The sequence below is a fragment of the Salvelinus fontinalis genome, chromosome 30 (genome assembly GCF_029448725.1).
Source record: "Salvelinus fontinalis isolate EN_2023a chromosome 30, ASM2944872v1, whole genome shotgun sequence".
Classification (NCBI taxonomy): Eukaryota; Metazoa; Chordata; class Actinopteri; order Salmoniformes; family Salmonidae; genus Salvelinus; species Salvelinus fontinalis.
Window position 1 is genome coordinate 37,892,016 of NC_074694.1, and position 23,469 is coordinate 37,915,484.

General features: G+C 42.1%; 1 protein-coding gene across 1 annotated transcript in view; it reads right to left on the reverse strand.

Annotated features, from left to right (window-relative positions):
- Positions 1 to 15,358: 15,358 nt before the first annotated feature.
- Positions 15,359 to 23,469, reverse strand: part of LOC129829176 (anthrax toxin receptor 1-like) — a 34,455-nt gene continuing 26,344 nt past the window's right edge. Inside the window, exons 15-18 of the mRNA XM_055890779.1 lie at positions 21,699 to 21,797; positions 21,341 to 21,508; positions 21,062 to 21,142; positions 15,359 to 17,980 (exon numbers count right to left, since the gene is read on the reverse strand). Coding sequence (XP_055746754.1) covers positions 17,717 to 17,980; positions 21,062 to 21,142; positions 21,341 to 21,508; positions 21,699 to 21,797 — 612 coding nt within the window. The 3' untranslated portion in view covers positions 15,359 to 17,716. The remainder of the gene's footprint in view (positions 17,981 to 21,061; positions 21,143 to 21,340; positions 21,509 to 21,698; positions 21,798 to 23,469) is intronic.

Genomic DNA, 23,469 nt, shown 5'->3' on the forward strand with positions numbered 1-23,469 from the left:
TTACGTTCAATAGATGAAAGTCTGTCGATATCAATTGCTTAGATCCGGTAGAAGTGAAGTCATACATTCAGTAGTCAACATTATATAAATATATAATTATAATTCATTTTAAATTATCTGAGTGACAGGTTCACCTCTGGAGAAAATTCATTTGACAATAGAATAACGACTTTAACGTAGCCAACTGCCCAAACATTTCCTTCATATGGAATATTAACACTTAACTCTGGCTTTTTAAACACTGCTTTGGATGCAAAGCACACTGTGACAAGACAGCTTTCCGTCTTCTGTTTGCACTCTTTAGTTGCCCTGGATACAATGGCATCCAAATAGAGGGATGATGACAACACGACCAGAGGGAAGGAGGAGGCAGGAGTAAGGACTGGGTCAGGGAGGTTCAGTCTTCAGTATGGTCTGTAATGTGAGACTCTGAGGAAAAAAAAGAAACATCAGCACATTCCTCTCAGCCTGGGTTAAGACAGAAAAAAATACGACTGACTGTTCATGTACGTGGTTTCTCAGCCTAGTCTCGATGGATAAACCAAAAGCCAGGCAATTTACTGGTCCAACTGTTCTGCGGCCGTAGGAGAGGTTGGGGTAGTGTAGGGGTTGGCTGCAATCACCGACCCTCTGGGAATTTCCCAGTGTCATCACTGTGTCAGGTCATTATGGTCATCCGGATAAAAAGGCTCTGATTTCAGGAATAACAGGGAGTCAACAGGAAATGGGAATTGTTTTTCGAATGAGGTGTTTTTCAGAGAAAAGGCCACAACGAGAAAGCTATTTCAGAAACCTTTTGGGAATACTGGGCTGCGATTTGAGGATATTTCACGGGGTATTTTATGTTAATACACATCCTAGCTGTCCTTGTAAATCACGTTCCTCTCACAATGCCTAGCTCCTTCCCTACACCTGGGCCATATTGTTTTGGCTTTGGGCTGTGAGAACAGCTTCACCATAGTTAGTGGGGCTAGGCTGTGATTTATGCTGATAAAGGCCTCCGAGTCGTTGATGTGCTGCCGGGGCCAAAATCTCAGCCCTTATCGGTCATGTGTTCTCTCTTCCCCGGGAGAGGAGGGGCATGCCCTGGCCTGCACTCTCTGCCACATCCCCTCTAGTTCTGCAAGCACAGGGGAAAAAATGAGAATACATGTCAATTATACAGCTGGAACTGCTCATGCCGCTATTTTGGGTGTATTAAAGTCATTACATCAAAAAAGAAGGGATTTCACTTTGATGATGAATATTCCCATAGCCATAGACGAGCATGCACAATATGTTTTCTGGTCAGAGATGTCTTCTGATCTCATGATGTATAACTGTGTAATTATCTGGAAGTACAATTACATGTTATTATGACATATAGACAATGTTGCATAACACATTCCTGGTTAAAGTTGGGTGGAGAGGATCATTCTTTTTGGTGACAGTTTGAGCTCTGAATGAATATGCTGTCTTTGACAAATGAGGTGTTCCAAGACAACACTAGCAACCTCTTTGGCTGCAAGGCAGCAGCTACTCTTCCTGGGGTCCGTCAAAATTAAGGCAGTTCTATCATTTTAAAAAGATTACAATACGTTCACAACTGATTTCACAACACATTAACCTATTTCTTTAAATAGCCACTTCAAACTTTAGCCACCGCTAGCTAAAAATGGATGAGAATAAAATCTGCACAGCACACAAAAAACACATATCAAACTCTACTGCCACATATCTACAACACAAAATCCATGTGTACGTGTGTATAGTGTGTATGTTATCGTGTGTGTGTGTGTGTGTGTGTGTGTGTGTGTGTGTGTGTGTGTGTGTGTGTGTGTGTGTGTGTGTGTGTGTGTGTGTGTGTGTGTGTGTGTGTGTGTGTGTGTGCGTGTGTGTGTGTGTGTGTGTGTGTGTGTGTGTGTATGTGTGTGTATGCATGATTCTGTAACTATGTTTCTGTTGCTTCACATTCCGCGTTGTTCCTTAAAGTGTATTTTTATAATTTAAAAAAAATCTAATTTTACTGCTTACATGAGTTACTTGATGTGGAATGGAGTTCAATGTAGTCATTTCTCTATGTAGCACTGTGCGCCTCCCATAGTCTGTTCTGGACTTGGGGACTGTGAAGAGACCTCTGGTGGCATGTCTTGTGGGGTATGCATGGGTGTCCGAGCTGTGTGCCAGTAGTTCAAAAAGACAGCCATTGCATTCAATATGTCAATACCTCTCATAAATACAAGTAGTGATGAAGCCAATCTCTCCTCCACTTTGAGACAGGACAAATTGACATGCATCTCATTAATGTTAGCTCTCTGTGTACATCTAAGGGCCAGCCGTACTGCCCTGTTCTGAGCCAATTGCAATTTTTCTAAGTCCCTCTTCGTGGCACCTGTCCACATGACTGAACAGTAGTCCAGGTGTGACACAACTAGGGCCTGTAGGACCTGCTTTGTTTATAGTGCTGTTAAGAAGGCAGAACTGCACTTTATTATGGACAGACTTCTCCCCATCTTAGATACTGTTGTAACAATATGTTTCGACCATGACAGTTTACAATCCAGGGTTACTCCAAGAAGTTTAGTCACCTCAACTTGCTCAATTTCCACATGATTCATTACAAGATTTAGTTGTGGTTTAGGCTTTAGTGAATGATTTGTCCCAAATACAATGCTTTTAGTTTTTAAATATTTAGGACTGACTTATTCCTTGCCACTCATTCTGAGACTAACTGCAGCTCTTTGTTAAGTGCTGCAGTGTATAGTGTTGAGTCATCCGCATACATAGACACACTGGCTTTACTCGTTAATAAAGATTGAAAAAAGTAAGGGGCCTAGACAGCTGCCCTGGGGAGCTGCCTCGATTATGTTGGAGAGACTTCCATTAAAGAACACTCTCTGTGTTCTGTTAGTCAGGTAACTCTTTATCCACAACAAGGGGTGTAAAGCCATAACACATATGTTTTTCAGCAGCCGACTATGATCGATAATGTCAAAAGCTGCACTGAAGTCTAACAAAACAGCCCAAAGGTTTTCCAAAAGTTTACTAAGGGTTGGTGACAGGCTGATTGTTTGGCTATTTGAGCCAGTAAATCGGTCTTTACTGTTCTTAGGTAGCGGAAGGACTTTTGCTTCCCTCCAAGCCTGAGGGCACACAGTAGAATTGAAGATATGGCAAATAGGAGTGGCAATATCATCTGCTATTATCATCAGCAATTTTCCAATTTTGTCAGGCCCCGGTGGTTTGTCATTTTTTCACGTCTTCCACACTCACTTTAAGGAATTCAAAATTACAATGCATGTCTTTCATAATTTGGCCAGATATACTTGGATGTGTAGTGTTAGCATTTGTTGCTGGCATGTCATACCTAAGTTTGGTAATCTTGCCAATTAAAAAATCATTAAAGTAGTTGACATAATCAGTGGGATTTGTGACGAATGAGCCATCTGATTCAATGAATGATGGAGCTGAGTTTGCCTTTTTGCCCAAAATTTCATTTAAGGTGCTCCAAAGCTTTTTACTACAATTCTTTGTCATTTATCTTTGTTTCATAGTGTAGTTTCTTCTTCTTTTTATTCAGTTTAGTCATGTTATTTTTCAATTTGCAAATTGGTTGTGCAGCCAGAATTATTTGCCATTCCTTTTGCCTCATCCCTCTCAACCATACAATTTTTTAATTCCTCATCAATCCACAGATATTTAACAGTTTTTACAGTCATTTGTTTGATTGGTGCATGCTTATTAGTAACTGGGATAAGCAATTTCATAAATGTGTCATGTGCAGCGTCTGGTTGCTCCTCATTACATACCACGGACTAACAAATATTAGTTTACATCAACAACATAGGAATCACTACAAAACGTATTGTATGATCTCTTATACACTATATTACGCCCAAACTTTGGAACTTTGTTTTTCCTAGATAAGATGCTAGTATATTGTAATCACTACATCTGAAGCATTTGCATACTGCTCTAAAGCAAATTTCTGCAGCATTAGTTAAATGGGGGGGGGAATGATTAAATCTTAAAGCATTAGACCTCTCACTAAAGGCATCAGTCATACAAAAGTTATATTTAAATCCAAAATGATTCTCTAGTAAATTAGTAAGACTGTCTCACTCCATGTTCAAGAATTTCCCTTTATTCAGATTACAAATGCTCACTTTTGGATATTTGAAAAGGAAATAATCTACACCATATCATTATTTTTTAAACAAGCCTTAGAAAGTTGGTTGCAATTTCAGTTTAATCCACCTGAAAAGACAGAACAAATAATTCAACAAATATTGTGGTTAAACTCAAATATACTAATTGATAAAAAACATATGTTTCTATAAAATATTTTTAAAAGGAATAATCTTTGTAAATTACATCATAAACAGGACTGGTGGAGTTATGTCACACATGCAGCTAACACAGACATATGGAAATGTCTGCTCTACCCAAAATTACAGCCAACTAATTGCAGCAGTACCCCAAAAATGGAAGAGGCAAGTGCAAGGGGGAAAAAGTAAGGCCCTGTATTAAAGACTAAAAATTGTTAAAGAAATTGTGATAAATAAAAATGTATACCAGTTTCATTTAAGGACCATATAAATTGCAAAATAGTTGGGAAGAGATTTTCAATATACTGATTTCATGGCACATAGTCTATGAATTGACACGCAAAACGACGCCGGATTCAAAACTAATATACAAAATTCTTGCAACCAATAGAATGTTATATATATGGGGGATACAATCTTCCCAGCTCTGCAGATCACTTATTTTGGTACTGTCCATATGTAGCTCGTTTTCGGTCACAGGTCCTGGAATGGCTGAAGAATTGCAACATTTACCTAGAACTAACACTGCAGATAGCAATACTGGGTGATTTGAAAAGTCATAGTCAATCGATCAATAATATAATAATTATTTTAGCAAAAATGTTTATCTTTAATTTACAATCTGTAGAAGCTATGAGAATAGAAAGGTTCAGTACTATTCTGAAGCATTACAGCACAATTGAAAAATATATGGCAAATAGAAATCCAAAATGGATGGTGTTAAGAGGTAGATGGGAGAGGTTGAATGGAGCTGAAGGGTGGGACAAATAACAAGATAACCAATGTAAAACATACAGGGTCTGTAAAATGTATGTAGCTTTTGAAATTTTGTCAAATAGCACAGTTACAAATAGAAATTAAACTGGATGGACATCAGAAATAGAGGAAGGCCAGGACGGAAAAAAAAACAAAAAAAAAACATATGACTATTGTAAAATAGATTGTGTCTGTATAATGTGTATAAGATGTATAATCTGAAGGTAGAAGCCTAAGTGTTATTGTTTATTAGTTTACTCCAATTGGGAGAGGGGTGGTAGGGTTTGCGGGGAATAATAAAAGTATATTTTGAAAAAGTGTGTATGTATGTATGTATGTATATGTGTATGTGTATGTGTATGTGTATGTGTATGTGTATGTATGTATGTATATATATATGTGTATATGTATATACACTGCTCAAAAAAATAAAGGGAACACTTAAACAACACAATGTAACTCCAAGTCAATCACACTTCTGTGAAATCAAATTGTCCACTTAGGAAGGAACACTGATCGACAATAAATTTCACATGCTGTTGTGCAAATGGAATAGACAAAAGGTGGAAATTATAGGCAATTAGTAAGACACCCCCAAAAAGGGAATGGTTCTGCAGGTGGTGACCACACACCACTTCTCAGTTCCTATGCTTCCTGGCTGATGTTTTGGTCACTTTTGAATGCTGGCGGTGCTTTCACTCTAGTGGTAGCATGAGACGGAGTCTACAACCCACACAAGTGGCTCAGGTAGTGCAGCTCATCCAGGATGGCACATCAATGCGAGCTGTGGCAAAAAGGTTTGCTGTGTCTGTCAGCGTAGTGTCCAGAGCATGGAGGCGCTACCAGGAGACAGGCCAGTACATCAGGAGACGTGGAGGAGGCCGTAGGAGGGCAACAACCCAGCAGCAGGACCGCTACCTCCGCCTTTGTGCAAGGAGGAGCACTGGCAGAGCCCTGCAAAATGACCTCCAGCAGGCCACAAATGTGCATACTTGCCTCGAAGGGAGCATAGAAGTTATTTAGCTTGTCTGGTAGGCTCGTGTCACTGGGCAGCTCTCTGCTATCCTTCCCTTTGTAATCTGTAATAGTTTGCAAGCCCTGCCACATCCGACGGGCGTCAGAGCCGCTGTAGTATAATTCGATCTTAGTCCTGTATTGATGCTTTGCTTGTTTGATGGTTTGTCTGAGGGCATAGCGGCATTTCTTATAAGCTTCTGGGTTAGAATCCCGCTCCTTGAAAGCGTCAGCTCTACCCTTTAGCTCAGTGCGAATGTTGCCTGTAATCCATGGCTTCTGGTTGGGGTATGTACGTACAGTCACCCTGGGGACGACGTCCTTGATGCACTCATTGACAAAGCCAGTGACTGATGTGGTGTACTCCTCAATGCCATTGGAAGAATCCCGGAACATATTCCAGTCTGTGCTGGCAAAACAGCCCTGTAGTTTAACATCTGCTTCATCTGACCACTTTTTTATAGACCGAGGGACTGGTGCCTTCTGCTTAAATTTTTGCTTGTAAGCCGGAATCAGGAGGATAGAATTATGGTCAGATTTGCCAAATGGAGGGTGAGGGAGAGCTATGTACGCATCTCTGTGTGTGGAGTAAAGGTGGTCTAGAATTTTTTTCTCCCTCTGGTTGCACATTTAACATGTTGATAGAAATCAGGTAAAACATATTTAAGTTTCCCTGCATTAAAGTCCCCGGTCTCTAGGATCACCACCTTTGGATGAGTGTTTTCCTGTTTGCTAATGGCGGTATACAGCTCATTGAGTGTGGTTTTAGTGCCAGCATCAGTCTGTGTCGGTATGTAGACAGCTACAGATGAACTTTCTCGGTAGATAGTGTGGTCTACAGCTTATCATGAGATACTCTACCTCAGGTGAGCAAAACCTCGAGACTTCCTTAGATATTGTGCACCAGCTGTTGTTTACATATATGCATAGGCCCCCGACCCGTGTCTTACCAGAGGCTGCTGTTCTATCCTGCCGATAGAGTGTATAACCCACCAGCTGTATGTTCTTAATGTCGTCGTTCAGCTACAACTCGGTGAAACATAAGATATTACAGTTTTTAGTGTCCCGTTGGTAGGATATACGTGATTTCAGTTCGTCCCATTTATTTTCCAGCGATTGAACGTTAGCTAGCAGGATGGAAGGCGAATGCAGATTAGCCATTTGTTGCCTGATCCTCACAATGCACCCCGATCTTTTTCCACAAAATCTCAGTTTCCTTCTCCAGCGAATGCCGGGGATCTGGGCCTAATTGGGTGTCTGTAGTATCGCAGTTCTGATGTCCAGAAGCTTTTTTCGGTCATAAGAGATGGTAGCATCAACATTATGTACAAAACAAGTTATGAACAATGCGAAAAACAAACAAAATAGCATGGTTGGTTAAGAGCCGATTAGACGGCGGCCATCCCCTCCGGCGCCATTTTCATTTCATTCCTGTGCTGTTTGTAACTACCCTGGTAGGGTGACTGATAACCTGAACCAGGTTGCAGGCACTAGTTACAGTTTGAAGACTTCTCTTGAGTGGGCAGCCTGATGAAAGCCAGTCAATATTTAAATAACCCAGAAAACATACCTCTTTGTTGATATAACATACGTTATGAAGCAGTTCACACATGTTATCCAAATACTAACTGTTAGCACTTGGTGGTTTATAGCAGCTTCCCACCAGAATGGGCTCTAGGTGAGGCAGATTAAACTGTATTCATATTACTTCAACAGTATGTAACATGAGATCCTCTCTACGCTTTACAGGAATGTGGTTCAGAATATAAACGGCCACATCTCCACCTTTGGCATTTCTGTATTTTCTGTAGATCGTATAACCATGTATTGCTACCACTGTATCGGCAAAGGTGTTATCTAAGTGAGTTTCAGAGATTGTCAGAATATGAATGTCATCTGTTACTAGCAAATTATTGATTTCATGAACCTTGTTTCTTAAGCTACATATGTTAACGTGGGCTATTTTTTTAGCACTTTTCTGGGATGCTTGATTGTTTTTGTTGCTTTACTGGGAAGTTTAGCAGGGATTAACATACTCATGTTATTTATGTTAGTGCAGGGTGAGCTGCACACAGTTGACTTCCTACTAGGGCACACTACCTCAGTGCTAACAGTATTACTCTGGTTCATAGGCACATGATTACTGCATACAATAGCTGTGGGATCAACAGAGACATTCAGGAAAGTAAGAGGGACATAAATTAGGTTACTTCCATTGTGTCTTCCAACGCCCCTGGGATAATGTACATTTGCTGAATTATTATGACAACTCAGCGACACAATGGTAGGGATTAAATGAGCTGGGCTTGGGTCATTGATAAGTCATTGTCTTATCATTTACATTACATTTAAGTCATTTAGCAGACGCTCTTATCCAGAGCGACTTACAAATTGGTGCATTCACCTAATGACATCCAGTGGAACGGCCACTTTACAATAGTGCATCTAAATCTTTTAAGGGGGGGGGGGGGGGGGGCAGAAGGATTGCTTTATCCTAGGTATTCCTTGAAGAGGTGGGGTTTCAGGTGTCTCCGGAAGGTGGTGATTGACTCCGCTGTCCTGGCGTCGTGAGGGAGTTTGTTCCACCATTGGGGTGCCAGAGCAGCGAACAGTTTTGACTGGGCTTATCATCGTGAAATGCTGCAACCTGGTCTCAGAGGCTTTTGTATTATTCTGTATTTGTGTCACTCCAGTTAGTTTGATATGTTACGTTTCGTATGGTATGTATTAATTTGTGGATGTCCATCGGCCGTTTCGTATGATATGTTAGGAATTACAATTCGCATTATATGTTACGCATTTGCAAAACGTATGAAATGTTATGAATTCTAGCTAGGTGGCTAATGTTAGCTATGTTAGGGGTTAGGGTTAAGTTTAGGAGTTAGGTTAAAGGGTTTAAGGTTAGGGTCATGGGAAGAGTTAGCTATAAGGGTTAAGGTTAGGGTAAGGGATTTCTAAAATGGTTACGATTGGAAGGGTTAGCTAACATGCTAAGTAGTTGCAAAGTAGCTAAAATGTAGTAAATAGTTAAAAAGTTGCTAATTGGCCTCCCGGGTGGCGCGGTGGTCTAGGGCACTGCATCGCAGTGCTAGCTGCGCCACCAGAGTCTCTGGGTTCGCGCCCAGGCTCTGTCGCAGCCGGCCGCGACCGGGAGGTCCGTGGGGCGATGCACAATTGGCCTAGCGTCGTCCGGGTTAGGGAGGGTTTGGCCGGTAGAGATATCCTTGTCTCATCGCGCTCCAGCGACTCCTGTGGCGGGCCGGGCGCAGTGCGCGCTAGCCAAGGGGGCCAGGTGCACGGTGTTTCCTCCGACACATTGGTGCGGCTGGCTTCCGGGTTGGAGGCGTGCTGTGTTAAGAAGCAGTGCGGCTTGGTTGGGTTGTGCTTCGGAGGACGCGTGGCTTTCGACCTTCGTATCTCCCGAGCCCGTACGGGAGTTGTAGCGATGAGACAAGATAGTAATTACTAGCGATTGGATAACACGAAAAGGGGATACATTTATTTACAAAAGAATTTAAAAAGTTACTAATTAGCAAAAATACTAAAGTTGTCAGTGATAAGATTTGGACCAGCAACCTTTGGGTTGCTAGAAGTTTGCATTATACACCCACCCATCCATCCACCCACCCATCCATCCACCCTACTTTTGTGTTTGCCTTAAGTAAACATCTGTCTCATGTAACCATACCAAATCAAATCAAATTGTATTGGCCACATACACATATTTAGCAGATGTTATTGTGGGTGTAGCGAAAAGCTTATGTTCCTAGTTCTAACAGTGCAGTAGTATCTAACAATACACAACAATACACAAATCCGGTAGAGATATCCTTGTCTCATCGCGCTCCAGCGACTCCTGTGGCGGGCCGGGCGCAGTGCGCGCTAGCCAAGGGGGCCAGGTGCACGGTGTTTCCTCCGACACATTGGTGCGGCTGGCTTCCGGGTTGGAGGCGTGCTGTGTTAAGAAGCAGTGCGGCTTGGTTGGGTTGTGCTTCGGAGGACGCGTGGCTTTCGACCTTCGTATCTCCCGAGCCCGTACGGGAGTTGTAGCGATGAGACAAGATAGTAATTACTAGCGATTGGATAACACGAAAAGGGGATACATTTATTTACAAAAGAATTTAAAAAGTTACTAATTAGCAAAAATACTAAAGTTGTCAGTGATAAGATTTGGACCAGCAACCTTTGGGTTGCTAGAAGTTTGCATTATACACCCACCCATCCATCCACCCACCCATCCATCCACCCTACTTTTGTGTTTGCCTTAAGTAAACATCTGTCTCATGTAACCATACCAAATCAAATCAAATTGTATTGGCCACATACACATATTTAGCAGATGTTATTGTGGGTGTAGCGAAAAGCTTATGTTCCTAGTTCTAACAGTGCAGTAGTATCTAACAATACACAACAATACACAAATCTAAAAGTAAAAGAATAGATTGTAACATATCATACTAATTTGAGTGTCCCGGATTAGGGCTGTTGCGGTGACCGTATTACTGGCGCACTGGCTGTCAGGAGTCATGAAGGCCGTCAAATTCCACGTGACTGTTTAGTCATGGTAATTAGGCTTCTCCAAACTCTGATGCTGCTGATGATCATTAGTAGCCTACAAAACTTGCTAACTGCCTGCTACTCAGCACTCTACTGTCCCTCTAATCACTCTGACATCAATGGAAAATCTAATCAAACACTTCATGAGAGCCCATGAGCTCATGTTGCGTAAAATTTCTATAAGCTATGCAATTGCATGAGAAAACAGAGTGATGGCCTCTATTAAAAAGAGGAGGATCCAATCAGCTTTCTATAAGCTAGGTCTACTATATTTATTTCTCAACTTTCCTAATATTAAGCACATTGTTTATCTTTACAACAGGAGTATAGCCTACCTGGCTGGAATGAAAATGAACCACTGGAAAAGCGCCCTCCATTCGCTATTTAAGTGCATAGATGACATGTATTTTTTCCACTGCCTCTCTTTCGAGACAGGTCCATGATAATGGTCCGTTCTAAATCAAAACACATTTCACAAAGATATTATTTTGTATATGTAAAGACAAGAAGATTAAATCAAGAATAGTCTGATGGGTGACAATATTAGCCTATCACTTGTGAATTATATATTATTACTTGTAAATGATGCCCAGCATCAGGCAAGAAACAATGCCTTTTTTTTCTTTGACTTTTTCCGAATCATAGTCGCACACCTCATGTAGCCTAGCCCATAGGCCTATATGTTTTGATAATGTTTGTATCACAACTAAACTAGCCAAATAACTTCTTAAAATGAAGCACATTAATATGCTTTACAAGGGGTGTAGAGCTTAACTGGCATACATAAGCAGCGAGGGAGTTTCAAATTTGGGGAAGATCATTTTCACCATAAAAATGCACCTTTATAATAACATGCATAATCGCATTTGCGGTCACTTTTGACAATGGTGTTTTCCCGTTAATGCAACATTCATGCATATTGCCTACTGCCATGTGCACATTGCTGTGCGGTTAATGTGAAGAAATAGCCTAATAGTTTATTAATATTTAAAGTTAAACGTTCTGATCTGTTGCGTGAGCTACATTGTATTTTTGATGCTAGTATTCATTTGGGATCTATCGCTTCCCACAACTGTCCAAGACTATGTTTGGAATATTTATTTATTGCGCAGAATCGAATAGGTACATTTTTGTACGATGGGGGATAGTAGATTGACATAGGCTAGCGCTTTTGCTGTTCGTTGGCCATACTCATCTTGTTGGGTTATGAAAACTAAATGTGGACAGTTCTTCCAATATCTTCAATATGCACCTCGGAATTGGATAAGGACGCGCTCAGTTGTGTCCCCGATATGTCTGTCTTCACTTGTGGCCTGTGAGAAAAAACCAGTGGGAGGTGCTTCAGAGTGCAGCACTCAGGGAGAAGGGCACAACACAGCACCCTGGGCCAAGGGCTCAACGGCCACTGGCTGCAAAAGGCATGGATCTTTTTTGGGTGCATTACGGCCACACAAAGGGGATGCCGTTGTGAAATTTGAGGCATTATCAAATTGTGAATGAGAGACTAGTAAAGTGTGTACAGCTTGTGCAAAAAAAAGCAGAGTTCATGCTTTTCAAGCAACTTTTTTCAAATAATCTCTAGAGTCGTATCACGCAGCCTTAGAATGTATTAAAAATCAAAACATATAGCCCAATGTTTGTAGAACAACTAAATTTAGCATATAGGAGTACCTATTTATTTGTTAATCGCTCAACACAGAATAGCCGCATGTGCGCACTCCCTCAAATGATCCTTTGTATTTTATTCAGCTTTGTTCAATTGTATTCCACATACTATGAAATATTACAAAATAATGCCACGGAATTGTAAGCAATTCTTGTCTGCTAAATTAACTAGTGTAGCCCACGTCCATATGGCATAGCAGGTCAGGACCTAACATAAAGACAATTCAGAGTATGCTATTCTGTTCTTCTGAAATAGACTACATTTTCTTCATATCATGCTTCTTTAGACCTATCTCAAAGTCTGCATCAGTGGCTTGTAGGCTATGTGTGGAAGCCAGGAGATACTAAATGTGTCTATGTTCATTAAAGTCAATTACCGTGAGACCGACAGTTATCCTGTTGGGGATGGGGGCGCTGTTTAGACTACTTATGCTAATTTGGCTAATTTTTTAAACGGCTTCCCACAAAATCCTTGATCGTACAATATGCATATTATTATTATTATTGGATAGAAAACAGTCTATAGTTTCTATAGGAGTTGAAATTTTGTCTCTAAGTGGAACAGAGCCCATTCTACAGCAATTTCCCTGACATGGAGTCAGATTTGAGAAATGTTGGCCACTCTTCTGAAGTCATTTAAAAGGGCACTGTCGTTGCTATGACTATACGGACACTTCTTACGTCTTCCCCTGGATGCCTTTACGTGATGACGATTCCAACGGGGTCGATTGCTCGTTCACAGGCCCTACAAATGAAAAAACCCTGAAGCTAGTCATTCTTTGGGAGCTGCGTCATGAGCCTAGAGGACACCGGCGCGCACCTGTTCCAAGCGTTAGTTTAGCCTGTTATATTTCTCCGGTCATCTTTTCACTCGTTTTAGGAGTTAAAAACATCATAAGGTAGTTAATTTAAGGCGTTTTATAGCAATTTATATCCGTTTAGTGCGATTTTGGGACATTTATTTTTGCAACGATGTGAAAAGTTGGGCACGCTTTTCAGTTCATCCCGAACGCAGTTGACATTTCCACATGGCAAGAGGACAGCTTTCCACCAAAAGACGATTTCTCCCAAGAAAGGATCCTTTGCCCAAGATACTGATGGAAGAACAGCTCAAGGTAGGACATTTTTATTATGATAAATCGTGTTTCTGTCGAAACATTTTAGTGGCTTAGGACGCCATGTTTTTTGACGTAGCTTCGCTTGGCGCAAACTGTATTGAAAAGTAAGGATAAATTAAAAAATGTAATAACGCAATTGTATTAAGAATTAAATTGTCTATCAATCCCTGTCCACCCTATATTTTTTAGTCACGTTTATGAGTATTTATGTATAAGAGTAGATCACTGTCTAAGTGGCGCAAGGACATTTTCTGACCAGCTGAGCTACATTTCACATTGTCTAACCATGATTTTGGTGGCTAAATATAAACATTTTCGATCAAACTCTATATGGATTGTGTAATATGATGTTACAGGAGTGTCATCTGAAGAATTCTGAGAAGGTTAGTGAAAAAATTAATATATTTTTGGCGATGTTGACGTTATCGCCCACTTTGGCTAGAATCAATGCTGGGCTGCTATGTGCTATGTGCTATGCTAATATAACGATTTATTGTGTTTTCGCTGTAAGACACTTAGAAAATCTGAAATATTGTCTGTATTCACAGGATCTGTGTCTTTCGATTCGTGTATGCTGTGTATTTTTACGAAATGTTTGATGATTAGTAGTTAGGTAAACACGTTGCTCATTGTAATTATTCTAGTCCATTTGTGATGGTGGGTGCAATTGTAAACTATGCCATCTACCTGAAATATGCACTTTTTTCTAACAAAACCTATCCCATACCATAAATATGTTATCAGACTGTCATCTAATGAGTTTTTTTGTTGGTTAGGGGCTATAAATATCTTAGTTTAGCCGAATTGGTGATGGCTACTGGTGTTGGTGGACAAATAAAAGATGGTGGATTATGCTAATGTGTTTTTAGGTAATAGATGTACATCTTTACATATTGTGTCTTCCCTGTAAAACATTTTAAAAATCGGAAATGTTGACTGGATTCACAAGATCTGTGTCTTTCATTAGCTGTATTGGACTTTAATGTGTGAAAGTTAAATATTTAAAAAAATATTTTTTTTGAATTTCGCGGCACTGGTTTTTCAGTGGGGGGGGGGGGGGGGGGGTGTGCCGCTAGCGCCACGCTGATCCTAGACAGGTTATTTGCTTGACAATCACCAGCTGGCGAAATGTTGTGACCGCCACAGCCCTATCCCGGATTTACGTTTACTATGTTACGTCTAGTCTATGAGACCAGGCTGAGTGACCACAACACCATATCGTGGCAAAGTGGATCATACTGAAGCTGCTGAAAGTGTGTGTGTATGTGTGTGTGCGTGTGCACTTGTGCACGTGTTTGTGTTGTCCCCTATCCAAATGTACTAGGTGGAGCAGCAAAGAAGAAACTCGAACGTGTGAAAAAGGGGTCAGTGAGTGCTCCTTTTACAACACAGAGCCCCTCCTCATTCACATAATATGAAGGCTTGCTGCGTTGAATTGGATTTCTGTAGAGTTTGGCACAGTGAATATTACCCTAGGTGTTTCATTTGTCTGGGGTGAGATAATATCTGTGCTTACATACAGCATCGTGGTGCATTACGATTTTTGTGACAGTGTAATATACATAGAGATCCTATTAAATGTAATATTCTAATGACTAATTCTATGGTAATAAAATGTATTGTGCTCACAATGCCCTCAGTAGAAGACATTGTTAAAACAAGTGGCTGGCGTATTGATGGTGTATTAGTAACAAAGTTCTAAATATGGTTTTCCCTCTATAGTTGTGCTGTCCCTGCTGGCCTGTCTGAGCTCCCCTGTCCGTGAGGTGAGGAGGGCAGCCACAGCCACCCTACAGACACTAGCCCAGGTGGATAGCTCTCCCTTCCACCTCATCATAGACAGGCTGCTAAAGACCACCGAGGAGCTCACCGGTGACCCCACTCACCTCAGATAGGTCAGACACACACACACACACAAAAACAACCCATTCGTTTCATATAAAAGCTTGAAAGTCAACCTTTATTAATACTGTAAAAAAAAAGAGAAAACGTGTCAAAAAAGAGAATCTTAAGATGTCTTTCCATACTTGTTTCAGTACTCCCATTAATACATGAAAAACAATGGTTAACATGTAAAAGAATGGTTAACATTTAGCGCAGGGGTGTCAAAAATATGGCCAGCGGGCCATTTTATACTTTAAAATCACAAAAACAAGATCGAAATAGTATAAACATTATAATGGACCAGCGTGCTAATAATCACTGAAATGAAAGCTATACAGAAAGGGAACGTAGGAAATTCTAAAAACTATGGGTAGAGGACTATTTTTTGCTAATTTTGACAGCGAGGAAATAACACATTTTCAGTGCGGCCCTCCGGACCTCGTTGAAGACCGAATGCGGCCCCTGGGGGCAAAATGAGCTTGACACCCCTCATTTAGCTTCTCAGAGCTTTCTCTCAGGAGAACACAGCCCCACAATGGTCCCGATGATCATTCTGAAGCATAGAGACAAAAACGCACCAGGGACTACATAATAATGAGGTCTATTTAACGTTGTTGCTCGCTCCTCTTACTATGCCATTGCTTGAGTGGGATGATGTTCAAATAAAGGGCCATAAATCCATTCATACAAATGGAGGATGTTCATCATTGTCAAAAAGTAGAACTATATTATTACACTTGGGTGCCATAGAGCTTTATTTGTGTCGTACCAATAAAAACAAACTAAATGCATGCACCTCTCTTAATCATCATCATCATCATCATCATCCTGAACAGCTTTCAGCAGTGCTACACAATATCAAAGGAATATAGTAACACAATGGTATTATAGGTCATAATCGAATGAAGTACATGATACAAAGAGTGTAGAAAAATCGAAGTAGAACAATTCTGAAAGGTACCGTGTGTGATAAGCATATAATAGTATTCCTCAACCTTTGTCTGTACCAAGGACCGGCATGCTATGGACTTCCTCCTTTTGAGGGCTTGATTTAAATCAGTGTTGGTTCATGGACACATCACTGAAATGTCATGTGCCTTTTGATACAGGACAGTTGCACTTAGGAGGGCAATAATTCCATGACCTAGTGCCGGATTATAGACCAATGGGGTTGAGAAACACTGCCATATGAAGTTGCGCGAATAGGTGTTTGTTTACATGCACAGTGTCCATCTTTGTCAGTGGACACCTTTGTCGTATTCAAGTACGCTCCTCTAGGTCTTTGGGGTTAATAAATTAGAGATGTGGTGAACTGCCCTGCAGTTGCAATGTGATTGTGATTCAATAAAAAAAAAGGTAAACAATACAATGTATAAAAGTAAAGTACAGTTTTGAGACTGTAAAAAATGGATGAGAGCCAATGACCTGACTTTAGCTGTTTTGTTAGAGGTTCATGATTCAAAAGTGATTTAAAAAACGAACAATATAAAAAATGATGCTATATCTGAACTGCATTCAATGTTGACAGATACCAATATCAACTTAGATAAACCTGGGTTCATCCTTAGAGATAATCACCAACAAAGTGTTTAAAAATGCAAAAATTTTACGCTAACAAATCTCTTACGCTACGCCTATGTATGATTCTCAACTAACTCATTCAGGGGATGTAACAAAAAATATCAAGGTGTTTGTGCGCCTCATTTTCGGCAGACCATGTGCTCCTATCCTGAGAGAGTATACTGTATAAGCAGAAATCTTACGTGTTCAGTCCATATAAAAAGTGTCCCAGTGTCAACTTATGCTTATACGCTTATGGCTTCCGGCAACACTACCAAACGGGAGTAATTAAAATGGGTTTCTTGAACGGAATATGGAATAACCCACATGGGCTAAAACTGGCTTTCTCAGTCTGTGTAAACTTATTTGGACATGAGAAACAAATATTAAACTTAATCAAACCAGTGCCATGTTTTGTTGACCCCCTAAAAAAACTTGCCCTTTCAAATCTTCCAATTTACAAAATAGAGATGTAAAAAGATACATCTAAAAATGTACAAAAGGGAGAGATGAAAAAAGCTCAAAATTCTACATCATCTAGATTGGTTTGATAGCAAAATCCAATCCTTGTGGTTGAAAGTAAATCGACTCAGAGATGACTAAAGTTACATAGTCTCACTCTACTGTTGCCTTGCCACTAACCATCATAACATACTCAGTAGGTGATCAAATCATTTCATCCATTGCAGTATGTTTCTTCCTATGACTACATATTTTGCTGTCCAGCAACAAACCATAATGTCTCCTGCTAATTTCACCCCAACTCCAATAAATACTGTGCTTCTTTTCGGGTTGAGGGAGCATCTTTGGCAATGTGGACTTTTTCTTTATTGGAGTGGGGTCCCTAATTTGATCTCATGGTCTGCTGTTTGGGCAGGGTGGGGGGCGTGTGGGAGGGGGGCAGGGAGGACCTGGGGGGGTGCGGGAGGGGGGTGGCCCTGGGGGCAGCTGGGTGACGGGCGGCGCTCGCGGCGGCGGGCTGGTCTGTGGTGGCGGTGCTGTAGTGGGGCTGATCAGGGGACGGTAGTCCGAAGCGGGAGGTGGGCTATGGGCCCGGGGAGGTGCCTTGGCTGCTGCCGCTGCCTCGTCCTTCACCCGGGTGAAGTTGATGCATCGACCCTGAGGGGAAAGAGACAGTGACATCAGATTACACGGGGATCAATGTCCTAAAAGTCAGGAGGTATACAGGACGCCATTAAGCTACAGTAAAGACATAACTCGGATTACATTGTAACCCCCCTCCCTGACATGATCCAGCCCCTCTCCCACGTACAGCACACAGGTGTCTAACTCCCATCTAGGCTAACACCTCTGAGCCCAGCTGACCCCATGGTCATGGGACGGTCACTACCCTTTCTGTCTGTTCCAACCAGGACCATCTGGCTGGACGGTTACCCATCAGCCTCTGCTGTGACCCCCCTACGCCCTCTTCCCAGTCCAATGTTCTGTTCCAATGTACTGTTGCTGTTGCCAATGAAACTGTGGCTGCTTTCCAAAAACTCCATGTTGTTTATAGCACCATATGGAGAACGAGAGAGAGAAAAATAGATAAAGAGGGGAGAGAGACAGAGGATTGGTAGGGGGGAGAGAGACAGAGGATTGGTAGGGGGGAGATCTGAGTTCTTGAGACAAATAAGTTGATTTTGTTGATAAACTTTTGCTCTCTATTCTCATCCACAGCAGCTACATAGTTTAAACCCCCACCAGCCACCACAGTGGCCTCTTACTGTGAACTCTCGTGGTTTATGGCCTAACTCAGACTCATGCCCTTACTGGAAAGACAACCCAGTAAGCCTTTTTCCATCCCCCACGTAGATAGGCAGGCATGGACTTACTAGGGTATACTGTAGGACTGTAGAGGCATTTAACATTATGCAAACACACAAACACTGAGTGACCGCATCGGCAAAAAAATCAAAAACAACCGAGGACACATTCCATTCATCCTGACTTGTAAATTATGCACCAAGGAGAAAAAAAAACAAATCCTCTGGTAACCAAACACTGTCTCCTCAAATCCATTCGAAGTCTCTGACATTCCTTCCAGTCAATAACAGGATGAGAACAAGAGAGGGATGTTGAACATAAAATCAAAATATCCTTTCATTCTCTGCAGACCCTTTGAGAGGTTCATTTCAGCTACCTTTCTGCGAGTACTTCACATTGAACGAGTGTGGTTCGAGACATTGAACCAAAAACTTACAACACAAAGGCAAGACAAAGAATGTCCTTCGAACCTCCCTTTTCCAATGTCTGCCATTAAACCCAGATGTCACAAAACAGACTAGCCAGGGCTGCTTCAGAAGGGTTCGTGTCCCCGCTGGTCGAGACGACTCTCGCGGTTGTCTCCGCTGCCTATTACCTCATGCCCTTCGCAGTGCAAACTCTCCATCAGGGGAGACATTAAATCAAAGCCTCTAGTTTACCCTCAAGAGTCAATCTGCTCGAGCACGTGATGTTTTACATAGGAGCTCGCGGAGAAGTCGGAGAGTAGTTGGAGGCAAATAGCTGAGGTCCAAATAGCTGAGGTCCCTAGGACTAGGGCTACACACAGAGGGAGATGACTAAACCAGACTAAGCACGCTAATCATACCCTGTACACTATACTGCACTCAACCTAAACTAAGCAAACAGGGAGAGGGTCTGTGTCCAAAACCAGCACAGAGAATCCCATAGTGGAGTGGGAGAGGAAGATGGAGCGAGGGCTGTGTAGAGAGGGAGAAGACTGACGGAAGGGTCAAAGAGAATGAGAAATAAAAGAGGAACAGATGGTGCCTTTCTGTTTTTCAGTGTCGTGGAGTTACATAGCTACATGAGTCGTATTCAGAGAGGATGCATTGACTAGGGGACATAGCAGCTCCATTGTGGACGGATGAAATCAAAGGAAACTAGGGATTGAACTGTAAAGGCTTTCAGCCAAGGCTTCTCTCAATAGTGCCATTCAGGATACAGGCGTCGTCATAGCAATCTGCATGGTAATAAAATGCAACATAGCAACAGACTGAATATGTCTGTCAGGCATCCAGATCGGACCTTGGCCAAATGGGTCCAATGGAACACACAAGGCCTGTGCATATGCTGTGAACGCCAATATGGCCTGTGTGTGTATGTGTCTGTGTGTGAGAGGGAGAAAGAGAGAGAGGGAGTGTGAGTGGGAATGATAAGAGCTGTGTTAGCAGTTAGCATGGCCTAGGGGACAGACATGCTGAAAAGTCAGTAAGACAGTTTAATGGTTCTCCTCAGGTCACAATTTACACAGGAAAGAACTTGCCTGCCTTGTATTCGTTCCCATTCCCCCTAAGAAAAACAAGATTACACCAGTACCAGTAGGCCTGCCTGGGAATTTTTCTGCTCCTTCGTAACAGACCGCAAATTACTTGAGTAGGCGACGCCATTACACGGAAACACTTCCTCTGGAATAAGCAATGCGTCATGTTTAACCTTTTGCACGTGGTGATCGTTAAAAGTTTTCCTGGGTCAAACCCTTTGAACAAAGTATCGACATCTATTTGGCCAGGAGAATTCTTTGAAATTTGAAGGAAGCCAATCATTAGCATAAGCATCATTGTTCCTTTTTGCGGTCGAAAGCTTATTTTCTGTGTTGTTGTTGAGAGCTTATCTGGCAGTACTTCACTTCTCCTCAGTTCATATATTTGGCTGAGAGAACACTCTTTAAAAATGTGGAATTCCAGTTTAAAAGGGTTATTTTCTGCAAATAACGCATGATTTTAACTGGCACCTGGAGAGGTGCCACCTCAGCAGGCTAGCTGCAGATCTAGAAGGAAAGAAAGGAGAGGAGGGCTATGGGATAAAGAGTCTCATATAGCCCAGCCCTCCAAGTGCATATCTAGAGCAAAAACTACCTTCAACTAACCCCAAGCCAAACTCCAATCTCCGTTTTGATATAAAGGGGCAGTATGGCAGTTCAAACATGTGCCCGATCAGAAAGCAGTTAAAGTCGAGGTTTATAAAACATAAAGTAGATCTGTCTGGAGCGCGTCCACAGCTCTGATTTATTTTCTTTTTATGGCAGCGGCTGATTTGAAGCAGGTCTTTGGGCTCTGCCTTATCATGCATTTTGGCACTGCAGGGGCAGTGTCGGCCACTGCACGGGCATTTTTTTAGGGAAGTGTAGGGCTGTATGATGAGGGATAGGGCTAAGGCTGGGCTCCCATGGTGTTTTAAGGCTTTAGTACTCACATGATCTCCTGGCTGAGGCCGCATGAGAGAAACCTGGTCGTAGCCGCGGCGAAACAGGGCCCAAATGGCGTCCAGTTTACCCTGCAAACAAAGGGAGGGAGACATGGCTATAGTGAATACTGTCAAAAATGTTTCCCGTGTAAAGTGTGCATGGCCAATATGTAATTTCATACTACACACAGTACCCTATTATACATGTATAGGTAGAGAGGAAGAGAGTGTATAAACTAGTCTGAGAAAGAAAGGTAGAAAGGAAAGAGAAGAAGAGAGTGTTTTTACCTGTATGGGGGTGTACCACTTCCTGTCTGTGGCTGGCTTCCTGTTGTGGGCCTTCTTGGGCTTGGGCTCGTACGGCTCAAACTCCTGCTCTGGCATTTTCACCACCGCGTTCTTGGGCTTCTCCAGCTTAGCCCCCTCCTCGGTTGAACCCTTCCCTCCCCAGCGTACCTGTAGGAGTGGAACAAAGATGGGGTATGACCTACTGTACCTGTGGAAGTGGGCCTACAGTACATACTACACACAGGCGGTGAGGTAGAGTCTAGAATAAAGTTCCAACTCATGTGTTTGTGCGGAAATATGGGAGATAAAGATGGACATTTATTTGGGTGTAACTGTAAAGTGATTAGATCCACCTCACCTCCATTCTTTTGATTCCTCCGACTCCTCTTCCACCATAGTAGGATGCATCCACGGTTGGCCACTTCTTCTTGGGCATGCCATCTTCATCATCTGATTCCTGGCAGACAGAAAAGATGGGAGTAAATCATTTACTTCCAAGCAAGTGTTCGATATGCCTAGGGCTCTATTTTCTGCTGGCGTTAAGTCGGAGCTACTGTCAAAATCACGATCTTAACTTTGACTTGTAAAAGCCAGGGTTCTGCTATTTTACAACCCTGGCGCGAGGGTTGGTAATTTACCTGTCTTACATTAGCTCGCTTGCGCTAAGGTGGGATGGGTGGAAATATTTTAGGCGTGTCTTTAAAAACGTTCGCTTACGTACCAATTTTAAGCAGAGCTAGTGGTGATATTTCAGATTCACCAAAAGCTGGACTTAGCGATAACACAATTGGTTATAGCATGGGGATGATGATGGGGATGATGTTTTTGCGGTGTTGAGAGGTCTTGGTTTTGCGCCAGACATAGCGTTTTTCTTGATGGCAAAAAAGCTCAATTCTAATCTCATCTGACCAGAGTACCTTCTTCCATATGTTTGGGCAGTCTCCCACATGCCTTTTGGAGAACAATATAAGCAATGAAAAACAGCAAAAGACAATTATTCCCCCTCCCCCAAACTTTACAGTTGGCACTATGCATTGGGACAGGTAGCATTTTCCTGGCATGTGCCAACCCCGGATTAGTCCATCGGACTGCCAGATGGTGAAGCGTGATTCATCACTCCAGAGAACATGTTTCCACTGCTCCAGTCCAATGGTGGCGAGCTTTACACCACTCCAATCGACGCTTGGCATTGCACATGGTGATCTTAGGCTAGTGTGTGGCTACTCAGCCATGGAAACCCATTTCATGAAGCTCCCGACAAACAGTTCTTGTGCTGACTTTGGTTCCAGAGGCAGTTTGGACATCGGTAGTGATGGTTGCAAACGAGGACAGACGATTTTTACGCGCTACGCGCTTCAGCACTCGGTGGTCCCGTTCTGTGAGCTTGCGTGGCCTACCACTTTGCGGCTGAGACGCTGTTGCTCCTAGACATTTCCACTTTACAATAACAGCACTTACAGTTGCACGGTGCAGCTCTAGCAGGGCAGAAATATGACGAACTGAGTTGTCAGAAAGGTGGCATCCTATGACGTTGAAACGTCACTGAGCTCTTTCTGTAAGGACATTCTACTGCCAATGTTTGTCTATGGAGATTGCATGTTCAATTGTCCATGGCTCGAACATGCAGTGCATTTTCGAAAGGCAAATACAATGTGTGTAGAAAAATATTTCTATGTTAAAGCCAATAAAAAAAAATAGACTGGCTACCGTAATTTCCGGACTATAAGCCGCTACTTTTTTCCCACGCTATGAACCTTGCGCTTTATACAATGACGCGGCTAATTTATGGATTTTTCCCGCTTTCACAAATTCATGCCGCCAAAAAACTGACCACCGTCACATAATGTGACGTAAATCGAGCGCGCTCAAACTTTCCATCATTCTGATTACGGTAGTCATTTTGTCACCCTCATCATGGCAAAGACACGGAGAAATGCATATGATGCAGCTTTCAATTTGAAGGCGATCGATCTGGCTGTTGGAAAAGGAAATAGTGCTGCTGCACGGGAGCCTTAATGAGTCGATGATAAGACGTTGGAAACAGCAGCGTGAGAAACTGACTTAGTGCAAAAAGACAACAAAAGTTTTCAGAGGAAAGAAAAGCAGATGGCCCGAACTAGAAAATGAGG